The sequence below is a fragment of the Populus euphratica genome, unplaced genomic scaffold (genome assembly GCF_000495115.2).
Source record: "Populus euphratica unplaced genomic scaffold, PopEup_1.0 scaffold1448.1, whole genome shotgun sequence".
Classification (NCBI taxonomy): domain Eukaryota; kingdom Viridiplantae; phylum Streptophyta; class Magnoliopsida; order Malpighiales; family Salicaceae; genus Populus; species Populus euphratica.
The window spans coordinates 22,540-33,329 of record NW_011501337.1 but is presented as its reverse complement, the minus strand read 5'-3'; the positions used below and the strand labels follow the sequence as shown (position 1 = coordinate 33,329).

At 34.9% G+C, this 10,790-nt stretch overlaps 1 protein-coding gene across 1 annotated transcript; it reads left to right on the top strand.

Annotated features, from left to right (window-relative positions):
- The first annotated feature begins 4,470 nt into the window (after window positions 1–4,470).
- LOC105117712 (RNA polymerase sigma factor sigB-like) lies at window positions 4,471–10,563 on the top strand. The gene is made up of 7 exons (XM_011015463.1): window positions 4,471–4,883; window positions 7,191–7,372; window positions 7,746–8,351; window positions 8,954–9,184; window positions 9,461–9,601; window positions 9,783–9,983; window positions 10,107–10,563. Exons 1-7 carry the CDS (start codon window positions 4,787–4,789, stop codon window positions 10,386–10,388), a joined length of 1,740 nt encoding a protein of 579 aa, XP_011013765.1. The 5' UTR covers window positions 4,471–4,786; the 3' UTR covers window positions 10,389–10,563.
- Window positions 10,564–10,790: the final 227 nt, after the last annotated feature.

The window sequence follows — 10,790 nt, the reverse complement described above, 5'->3', positions numbered from 1 at the left end:
GAAGCAAAGGTTCGATTATCAGGTGAGTCCTCTAATTCCTTCATTTCACACATGCCTGGAACAGGTAAAAGCACTTTTGCAAAGAAACGTCGTGCAAAACGACTAGAAGTCTGTCATCGATGTGCTAGATGGACTTGTAATACACAATGTCATTTTTTAGGAATGGTATCTATAAACCGTGAAGATAAAATACAATTCATTAAGGATGGCCTGAGTAAGGAGTCTTTAGATAATCTTCTATTGACTCTTGAGACGCATCCTAGTGGAGATGTGCATCGTGTAATTCATGATTTGTGGCCACTATTTCATAAAGAACATGATCGACTTAGTCTTGGGAATCTGACTAAAAAAGACCTTGTTTGCCAGTTTTTAAGAAAACTGGATGGGAAGCCTATCCCCGACCCATGGAGGGTGTTTAAGCCGTTCTTGGACGTAAAACCAAGGGAAGATGTGAGCCACAATCACAACTACCTGTACATACACATGCTTTTTCAAAAAGTAAATAAATAAATAAATAAAGAGAGAGAGAGAGTGAGACTCCAGTTGGCCTACATATAGGTGTTATGATTGCCTTTCTCATTTCTCATCTATAAAACCCTCTCTTCCTTCCTTTCATTTCTACTCAACCCATACATTCAACAAATATAGAAGTGTGTAGAAATGGCAAGTTTCTCAGGTCATCAAATAAGAAATATTTGTGTTTTCGTTGGATCTAGTCCTGGGAAAGAAAAGGAGTTTTTAGAATCAGCAAATCATCTTGGTCAAGTGCTAACTGAGAGAAAGATTCATTTAGTGTATGGGGGAGGCAGTCTTGGGTTAATGGGAGGTGTGTCAATAGCTGCATTTTTAGGAGGTAGTCAAGTTTTGGGGGTCGTCCCTGAAGCTTTGGCACAAGGGGACATCATTGGAAAAACAATTGGAGAGGAACTTCAGGTCTCCACAATGTCAGCTCGAATGAATGCAATGTTTAACCATGCTGATGCCTTCATTGCTTTACCAGGTGGTCTAGGCACATTGGAAGAGATCTTTCATATTTCCTCTTGGGCTCAACTGCATATTCACCATAAACCCATAGGTTTGTTAAATGTTAATGGTTATTATGATAAATTGTTGTCTTTTCTTGATCATGCTGTGGAACAGGAATTTCTAACATCTTCTGCACGACAAATCATAATCTCTGCTGCTACTGCTGAACAATTGATTGACCAACTACAATCTTTCATTCCTGTGATTGATCCTTCCATGAGTCGCATAAATTGGTCATCTAAGGAAAGCCGTAAAAAGCTTAGATTGGATTTGAGCCTTCATTTGTGAATTTTTGTGTCTTTTGGTATTTGTGAATTTAAAGCTTAGATTGGATTTGAGCCTTCATTTGTGAATTTTTGTGTCTTTTGGTTTTATTATTGTGTTTTGTTATTTCTTATTTTTGTTTTAGTGTGTTTCAGGTTTGTCAGTGTTCGTTATTTCAGGTGATATCTTCTATACTCTATCTTTCTACCTTAAAACATTGAGGACAATGTCTCGTTTTGGTTGGGGGAAGAGGGTACTAGTTGATAAAAAAAAAAAAATTGTTTTTCATTTCATAAAGCATAAAAAAAAATGTCTCGTTTTGGTTGGGGGGGGGGGGTAGTATTTGATAAAAAAAAATTGTTTTTCATTTCATAAAGCATGTGCATAATTGTTGTTACTAGGATGGCAGAGTAAAGGAGCTCTTTTGTTAAAGTGACTCTTGAGACGCATCTTAGTAACCATTCTTAACAAGGTCTATTATAACACTTCCTGAAATATTAAGATTTACAAACTCTCACATTGTTATCACTTAATTCTGCTCACATACTTATTTAACATGTATTCTTAAACCTTAATTTACACACACACACTTTAACATATGATTGTGGGTTGCATATTGGATTATTACATTATTTATGTTCTTTTGTTAAAGGTAACAACTAAGGGAAAGGGATTGTATATAATTAAGAAAAAAAAACATGAAAAAAAAAGAAAAAAGAAAAAATGATGATAATAAAAATGTAGATAAGTTTGGTTTCGTAGCCTCCCTAACCTAAGCAATTAAGCCCGAAGGGGTGTTTTAACACCTAATACCCTAAAGTCAACTGACTTGGGAGCTATTGGCCCAACGCTTGTTACATGGGTTGAGGAGAAAAGCATAAGGAAATCAAACATTGCACTATCTACATATCAGTATCTGCGACCCGAGTTACTAAGCTCGTAGGGGTGTCTTAACACCTAATGCCCTAAGACCAACTGGTCTGGGAGTCATTAGTTGAAAGCTCGTTACATAGGTTAAAGATGCATGATGTTTTTAAATTATATGTATATATATTTAAAAAAAAAAAGAAGAAAAAAAAAGACAAAAATAATAATCCCAGCCCAAGGAAGTTAACCTTAAACATTAGAACAAAAATTTTGTTTCCTTCCAAGAAAAGCCCCATAATTATGTGTTGATACATTGAGCACAAAAGAAAGGTTTATTAATATCTTGTTAAGAGGTATTGAGCAGATATATAAATTTAATGAGAGTTTGTTTATTTGGATAGATTAATGGAAGTTAAATGATGAATACCTTGCTTTGTGGAATTTGCAAATTGTTTTTCTATTTTACGCTTTGATTACTAGGGACTAGTAATAAGCTGGTTCGGGGGTGTGATTAGTACTTAAAAGTGCATTTTTATCATGGTTTTATGTCATCGTTTTGCACTTGAAGTATCAATAACTCCTTAACCAAAGCATGTTTTATAATAATATATCTAATAATATAAGATACCTTTAATTTGTGGTAAATGTTCATTTTAAATGCAGGCCTATCACATAAATTGGCCTTTAATTTGCAACTGGCTCCAATTTTGACGTTATCAATGACGTTTTGGGCAGACAAGAGAAGATAAGGATTGTCACCAAGTCAAAAGTTGGCCACCCACTTATCAATTAGTCATCAAATCAATAGTTTCCAATTTTGGCCTATAAAAGGAGGCATTTGCCATGCATTTAAGCATCTTGGTTTCCAGATCAAGATCATGCTCTTCCTTTCTCTCTTTGTATTTTTTGTAATGCTTATGCTTTATTTTCATTAATATCAAGTTTATGCTTTTCATTTCCTTTCCTTTACTTAGTTAACTTTTATCTTGTTTATGTTCTTGTTATGTTTATTTATTTTTCTTTCTTTTATTATGTTTAGCTAAGTTTATTATGTCAAGGTGAAAAGGTTACACTAATGGTGTAAGAATAAGTATAGTGTAAATTTAATATGGACTTTAATGTTTGATACTAACATGTTTTGTATTTGTTATCTTGTTCACTCTTTAATACTTTGCTTGTTAAATGACTAATCTTGATTTATGTTGTATAACACTTGGTACAACAAATGCTTGGCACTTTCATAGCCCATAATGTATGGTATAACCGACACCTGAGCTATGAAAGGAACTTGATTTGTTGTTAACATAAGTTATAATCATGAATGCTTGACAAGATTTACAAGTACTAGCATTAATCGAATAAGATGACTAATGTAATCATGTTAACAATCTATAATCTGATTGGAACCTCCTTTGTGTGTGGTTTCCAATTGAATAATAAGAGTTTATACTATACTTGTTTGACATACCATTAGTGGAACCTCTAACTTTGACATTTGTTATTATTATTGTTTAATTCTTATATTAATTTTCTATCTCCAAGTTCTCATCATCTTCTTCTTCTTCTCTTTCTTTATTATTATTATTATTGTTACTATTATTATTATTATTATTATTATTATTATTATTATTATTATTGTTATTGTTATTGTCATTGTTGTTATTATTGTTAATACTATTATTATTGTTGTTGTTGTATTATTGTCGTTTATAATTTGTACAATTAACCTCCCTATGGTTCGACCCCGGTCTTGCCGGGTTATTTATTACTTTGACACTTCTGCACTTGGGAGAAGACATCAATCTTTTAGTCGTGTCAGTCATCAATCAATCCTTTCATTTATGTGATAGGCCTGCATTTAAAATGAACATTTACCATAAATTAAAGGTATCTTATATTATTAGATATATTATTATAAAACATGCTTTAGTTAAGGAGTTATTGATACTTCAAGTGCAAAATGATGATATAAAACAATGATAAAAATGTACTTTTAAGTACTAATCAATAATATTTATTAAATTTAGTGCAAAATGATGATATAAAACAATGATAAAAATGCACTTTTAAGTACTAATCAATAATATTTATTAAATTTATCAAAATATAAATATAAAATTATTTTTTTTTTAAAAAATTATTAATAACATAGTATCGTTGTTGCTAATGTTTTGATTTCCAAACTTTTACATGACACGTTGCAATTATTTAACAATTTGTCTCCTAATTTATAATTTTGTTATAAATTTGTAAAGCTAAATAATATGTTATTAGGACCAAACTCCTAAATATGGATTTCTTGTTTCAAAGATAGGAAAATACTGTAGATTTGCTTTCCCTAGGACTGATTGTTCCTCTCTCGTGCGCAGGCGGAGACAGGAAGCCTCTCTCCCCTTATCCTGTCATGTTTTCACCTCAATACCAACAAATAACATCCCACCTATCTCTCTCCGTATCTTCCTCTCCCTCTCTCTGTTTAAATTCCAAATCTTTGTCACAAAACAGATAAGAAGGCTCTTCTTCCATGGATTTCTTTATAGAAAAAACACTGAATTGAATTGAAGGATAAAAGAATCATATAGTAATAATAATTATAGTAGCTAGCGGTAGACTAGTAGCTAAGTGGAGGATGTCTTGTTTACTGCCACAGTTCAAGTGCCAACCAGACTCTTTCTCTATTCAGTTTAGAAATCTTCAACATCACAGAACCAACCATATCCAGCTCTGTGAGTTGCTCTCTTGCATTCTTTTCTTTTTTCTTTATTGTTTACTCACCAATGCCTTTGTTTCAGTTAGAATTCAAATGGGTTTTGTGCGTTTGTTTTGGTGTTGCCTTTTCTTGATATTTTATCACAAATGCCTTTGTTTTGACAATAGTTGAACTGGGTATCTCTTTGTTTTGACCATAAAGCAATTTTGAGTGCTTTCGTTTCTATCAGAATTGAAATGGATGTCTTGTTTTGGTTTTGTGTGTTTTGAATGCCGTTGAGTAATGGAAGTCTTGGCTTTGATAATAATTTTTGGAAGATTATGTTTTTGTGTTTTTATGGTTGATATCTAATGACAAATGCTTTAACCAGAACTGAAATGGGTGGGTTCTGGTTCAATGTGTATTTGATGCCAGCAATCGTAGGCATATTTGTTTCCGTAAGAATTGAGGTGGGTTTATTTTGGTGTTAAGTTGCATGATAGGCATCCTCAGTATGCGTTTGTTTCAAATAGAATTGAGATGGGTGTGTTCTGCTCCTCCATTCCTGATCTTGTGTTTTCACATTAATCCCTGTTTCTAGAATTGGGAAATAGTGTTTTAACTAAACTTACTTTCTATGGTAGATCTGCGGCAAAATTTAAAATATCTACCAAAAGAAAGTGTGGTATCTCTAGGTCTAATCAGGATTTGTTTGCCAATCATCATTCTTTTCAATTTGTGATGTTTTTCCAAAACAAATTGTTTCCCAAATAATTTAGTAGTTGATCGAGTGATGTCTGTTAGTGTAATTAATGGTTGAGCTCCCAAGGATTTCAAGATATGGGGAACTTTCTTCTTATCTCCAATATTGATAACTGCAAGACATATCTTGGACCTCAGGACAATGGATTTTGTTTTGTGGGGTATCCAGTGTTCCTGCTGTGTCAGCACTATATTCAAGAGCTATTGTTACTTCATTGGAACAGATTCCTCTCTCTTGTCAATATGGCCCATTACCATTTCAGGATGCCCCTTCTCTAATAGAAGAACCTTGATTGGAAAGGCCATCAAATTCATGCAACTGACCTCTTTTACTTGGGAAAGTCTAATTTGTTTTTTGCACAAGAAATAGCTAGGCAAACAATGTTTTTTCAAAAGGAAGGCTCAGAGATTAAAAAAAAATCAAATGCTAGATGGGAACTGGAGGCAAGTTTTGATAAACATTTTCATGTTAAATTTTTTTCTACTGTTAAATTATCTTCTTTAATCTCCTCTATTCTGATTTTAGAATCATCTTAACACTCTTTAATTACCCTTGACAAGGTTTGATGACTTCATTACAGATTTGTGTTAATTTATTATTACCTTCCTCCTGAAACAAAAAGCACTTGCATTATCCAAGTATCATGTTGTCTGCCACTTCCTCCAGAGCTTTCCCATCTAGAAGCTTGCATTTGCTGTTGCTCCTAGGATTAGGTTACTCCCATGTGTTACCCTCATTCAAATTGTCTATGCTTACAACTCCAGGAGCTAATTTTAATTCTCCTTCAGAAATCATACAGATGTTTCACTTTAACATGAGGAAACAATTACTAGCAAACAGATAGTCTCTATAAACATTTTAAGCTGAACCATGCCTGCAGAAATCTGTTGCTTTATTCAGTGGCACAATTTCCGAGTCTCATTTTTCACAGGGACCAGCCATTCTTATTTCCCCTTTCTTGTATCTGCTTTCCACAATAACAGTCTTTCCTTTCTATGGTGGAGGAATCTCTTTCATCCAGAACCATAATATTACCTCAACATACCTCTTTTCCAGAGTAACATAGTTTTTGCAGTTAAGGAATGGTGATATGGATTTTATTCACTAAAAATCCAGATTAGAAAATCCTATGAATGGTGAAATTGAAACAAATTCTAATTGTGTTCCTATGGCCACATTGAATCACCGAATATTTGTAATATAAGTTTATGCTTTGAGAAAACTTAGTGTTCTTGTTGTTTAATTTCCTTGCTGACTTTTATGCAAGTTTATCTAGCATCTACAGGTTATTTTATTATTTAACTTGTTGCAATTGTAGTTTGTATAAGGGTGCTATTACCACTTGTTGTTGTTGCTCTATGTAGAATATTGATTCTAGGGTTGTTGTTAAGTTGCTGAACTTTTGTTCATGATTACATTCATTTAATAGAGCATAAATTTGTCAAGATTATCTGGAACATAATTATTGAATGAAGAGCAGTCATTGCTAAGACTATATTGGTTTTATGTTTATTTATGATTTGAAGTCATAGAACTTATTATCATTATTTTTTGTCATGATTGCTTTGTGGAAATTGGCAGCAAAGAATGGGGAGCCATTTTGTTTCCAAGCACAATGCGCTTTGTCTTCTGCATCACCATCAACATCAACTGCAGTGCTCCATCTGGAGAAGTTGAGATTGCCTTCTTTAGAATCTCATTCTGATTCAATTGCTGCAAACAGGCCGTGGACATATATAGGGGGGATTGGTCCACCCAAAGAGGTGAGACTTGCATTATTTGGGATGTCACTGCAACTACAGTCCACTAAGTTAGTAGCAAGCTCCCTAGATGCTTTGTTTGTCATATTGCCAATCAAACCACAGTCAAAAAAATTTCTACCATTCATCCAGGGCCTTTCTAATCAGATTTTTAGTTTCTATTAGTTTCATTTCTTTTTCAAGCTATTCATGATCTTCTTCTTCTTCTTTTTTTTTGTTGATCGCCTGCTATCTAAGTTACAAAATTGCTTGGCCTAATTATTGAACAATTTTTTTGTATATATGTAGTTTCTGCAGTCTGTTTGTTTCTGAATAATCTGTTAATGGTCTGTATAAATGGTGATGTAATCTATTTTCTACTTTGATATTTGGGCAGCCACTCTTTGGAACTAGTTTAGCCACTGAAACGCTTATTGTAAATGATGAGGCTGTAATTGCTGCAGCGGCTGCTGAAGCAGTTGCTCTTGGAAGAGCTGCTGTCAAGGTTGCAAAAGATGCAGCTGAAATGGCCAAAAATTACTGTTCTGTGAATACAGTAACTAAAATTCCAGTTGCATCCACAGCAGATTCCTTTTCTTCAATGTGGTCTCTGCTTACTGGAAAAGAACGAGCTGATATAATTGGAGTTTCCTTCTCAGCTGAAACTGGACTAAGAGAAGAATGTTCAACTCAATACCCCACCGAAGAATCTGATTGTTTCGGACCAACATATGAAGAACTTGCACTTTTGGAGAAACAGCTTTCTGAGAGTATAGTTGTGCGATCAAAGCGCCAAACACAGAGAAAAGCTAAACGTGCAAGAGCAGCTGAAAAGGCTGCTGCAAATTTTGTGTTCAAGAACTCCGGTTCTGCTTGCAAGAAAAAGCATGTGCCCGTGCAAGAGGTAGACCAGTCTGATCCATTGCGTTTTTTTAGAGGAGCCAGCACCTCTTCCAGGCTTCTCAGTGCTACCGAAGAAGTGGAGTTGTCAGAAGGAATACAGGTCTGATTTATGAATTACCAATTTTAATGTTATTTAATGAACACTTCTTTTTTTATGGGGGTTTGGTTTAAGAATGCTTCTTTGATAAATTCCAGATGTCAACCACTGAAATACATTTTTACAGGAATGAATATTCCTGGTAATTCAGCAATTTGTTCTCGCATGTTTTGAGCTTTTTCACCCAAGAGTCCAGTGTAAACTCATAACTGCTAAAGCTTTAAAGGACCTGGTAGAAGTGAGGTAAATTATCCTAGATGCACTATAAATGGGAGCTAATTTTGTTAGTTGGTTGTTTGAAATTGAAAAGGAAAATTTTTCTCTTGCTATTTTGTGTACCTGACAATGTCTTCCAGCGCATTAGGTTTCTAGAATAGGAAGCTTCCAACATGTCTTCCTCGAGTTTTTATGCTATGGGTAACTGGAAAAACTGTTCATTCATAACAAAAGAAGATTACTATTATGTGACCATTTGCGAGGAAGTGGAGACTTAAGTGTTGAAATTTGTATTTTGTATAATCAGAGATAAATAAGGTTATTGCTGCACTTATATATTGCATGTCAATCAGATTTGGGATGTCTCATGTTTTGTTTATGTTCTTCAGGACCTACTAAAACTTGAAAGGATTGAGGAGGAGCTTAAGGAGCGATTTGGAGGCAAGCCCACCTTTGCACAATGGGCTGCTGCAGCTAGAGTTGATCAGATAACTTTGAGGAAGCGCTTGAACTATGGTATCCTTTGCAAAGACAAAATGATAAAATCCAACATTCGGCTTGTTATTTCAATTGCCAGAAATTATCAGGGAGCTGGGATGAATCTCCAAGATCTTGTTCAGGTGTGTAAAACACCAAATGGGGTCAGAGGGTTTTCCTGTATGTTCATCACAAAATATTTCTAGATCCCAATACCAGATAACTGCCAATAAACGCAAGCAAGAAAACACAATATACACCCCAGCCACACTTTTATGATTCTCCTGTAATACTCCAACTACACCATAAGGTTCCAAATAAATAGAATTAATTAATAAAGAAGAAACAAGGAAACTGAAACTTGTAATAATCCTTGGCATCAAGCGTGTAATTCCTAAAACTTATTCATTTACTTATAGGAAGGATGTCGAGGCCTAGCACGTGGTGCAGAGAAGTTTGATGCATCAAAAGGTTTCAAATTCTCTACATATGCTCACTGGTGGATTAGACAGGCAGTACGCAGGTCTCTCTCTGATCAATCTAGGACAATTCGCTTACCTGTAAGCTCTACTCCAACTCTCAGTTGTCCTTTTGTCTAAGTTTAAACAATTTGCCTTTAGAAAATGTGATCTAAACATGAGGTAGTAGCTGTATGCTTGCTGTGACCAGCTCATTTGCTTATGCCTGTACTAAATACATATCTTTTGTTCGAACATTTTTTTCAATATTTTGTGTTTACAGTTTCACATGGTGGACGCAACTTATAGAGTGAAGGAGGCTAGAAAACAATTGTATACTGAAAATGGAAGACATCCTGATGATAAAGAAGTTGCAGAGGCAACTGGGCTCTCGATGAAGAGGCTCAGTGCTGTACTACTAACTCCAAAAGCCCCAAGATCTCTTGACCAGAAGATGGGGTTTAACATGGATCTTAAACTTTCGGTCCGTAATATTCTTTCTCTAATGTACTCTTGGCGTTGCAGTTTTTGCTTAAACTTTTGTAGTCATCGTTGCATCTTTTAGCTTGCTTGGTTTACTGAAAATTTTGTGCATCATATTCCCCAGGAAGTCACTGCGGATCCCGAAGCAGAAACAGCAGAAGATCTGCTAATGAAGGAATTTATGAAAAAGGACCTGGAGAGGGTTCTGGAAAGTCTCAGTCCAAGGGAGAATCAGGTCATCAGGTGGAGATTTGGTATGGAGGACGGAAGGATGAAAACATTGCAGGAGATTGGGGAGTTGATGGGTGTCAGCAGAGAAAGAATCCGGCAAATTGAGCTGAGCGCATTTCGAAAGCTAAAGAACAAGAATAGAACCAAACAGTTGAGGCAGTATTTGGTTTCATAAATCACAGCATTCATGAATTGGGGTTTGCCGAAGAACCTCGTAACCTGCCTAGGGATCCAAAGGGCCTGTCTTTCATGTATATTTATTTCTTAATTTTTCTTCAGCAGTTGAAATTTTACGTTTCAGGATCTTGGAAAGAAGTTGTGCATAGAAGCAAATCATTTTCTTGAGTTTTTTTTTTTTAACAGTGCACAAAAGGCAAACTAATTGAAAATATTTTACAAAAGTGTGTTTTTCCCATTCTCCTCTTTTTAAATATCGGCTAGCCTTCTCCTATTAGCATCTCTGTAGCCACGCCCAACAGGAAATTTAAACTTCTTTTAGCGTCTTTTTCATGCACGCACCATTGAGAAATTCCAGTTGAACGTGTGCTTCCGTCCATGTTTGTGATAGTTTCCATTT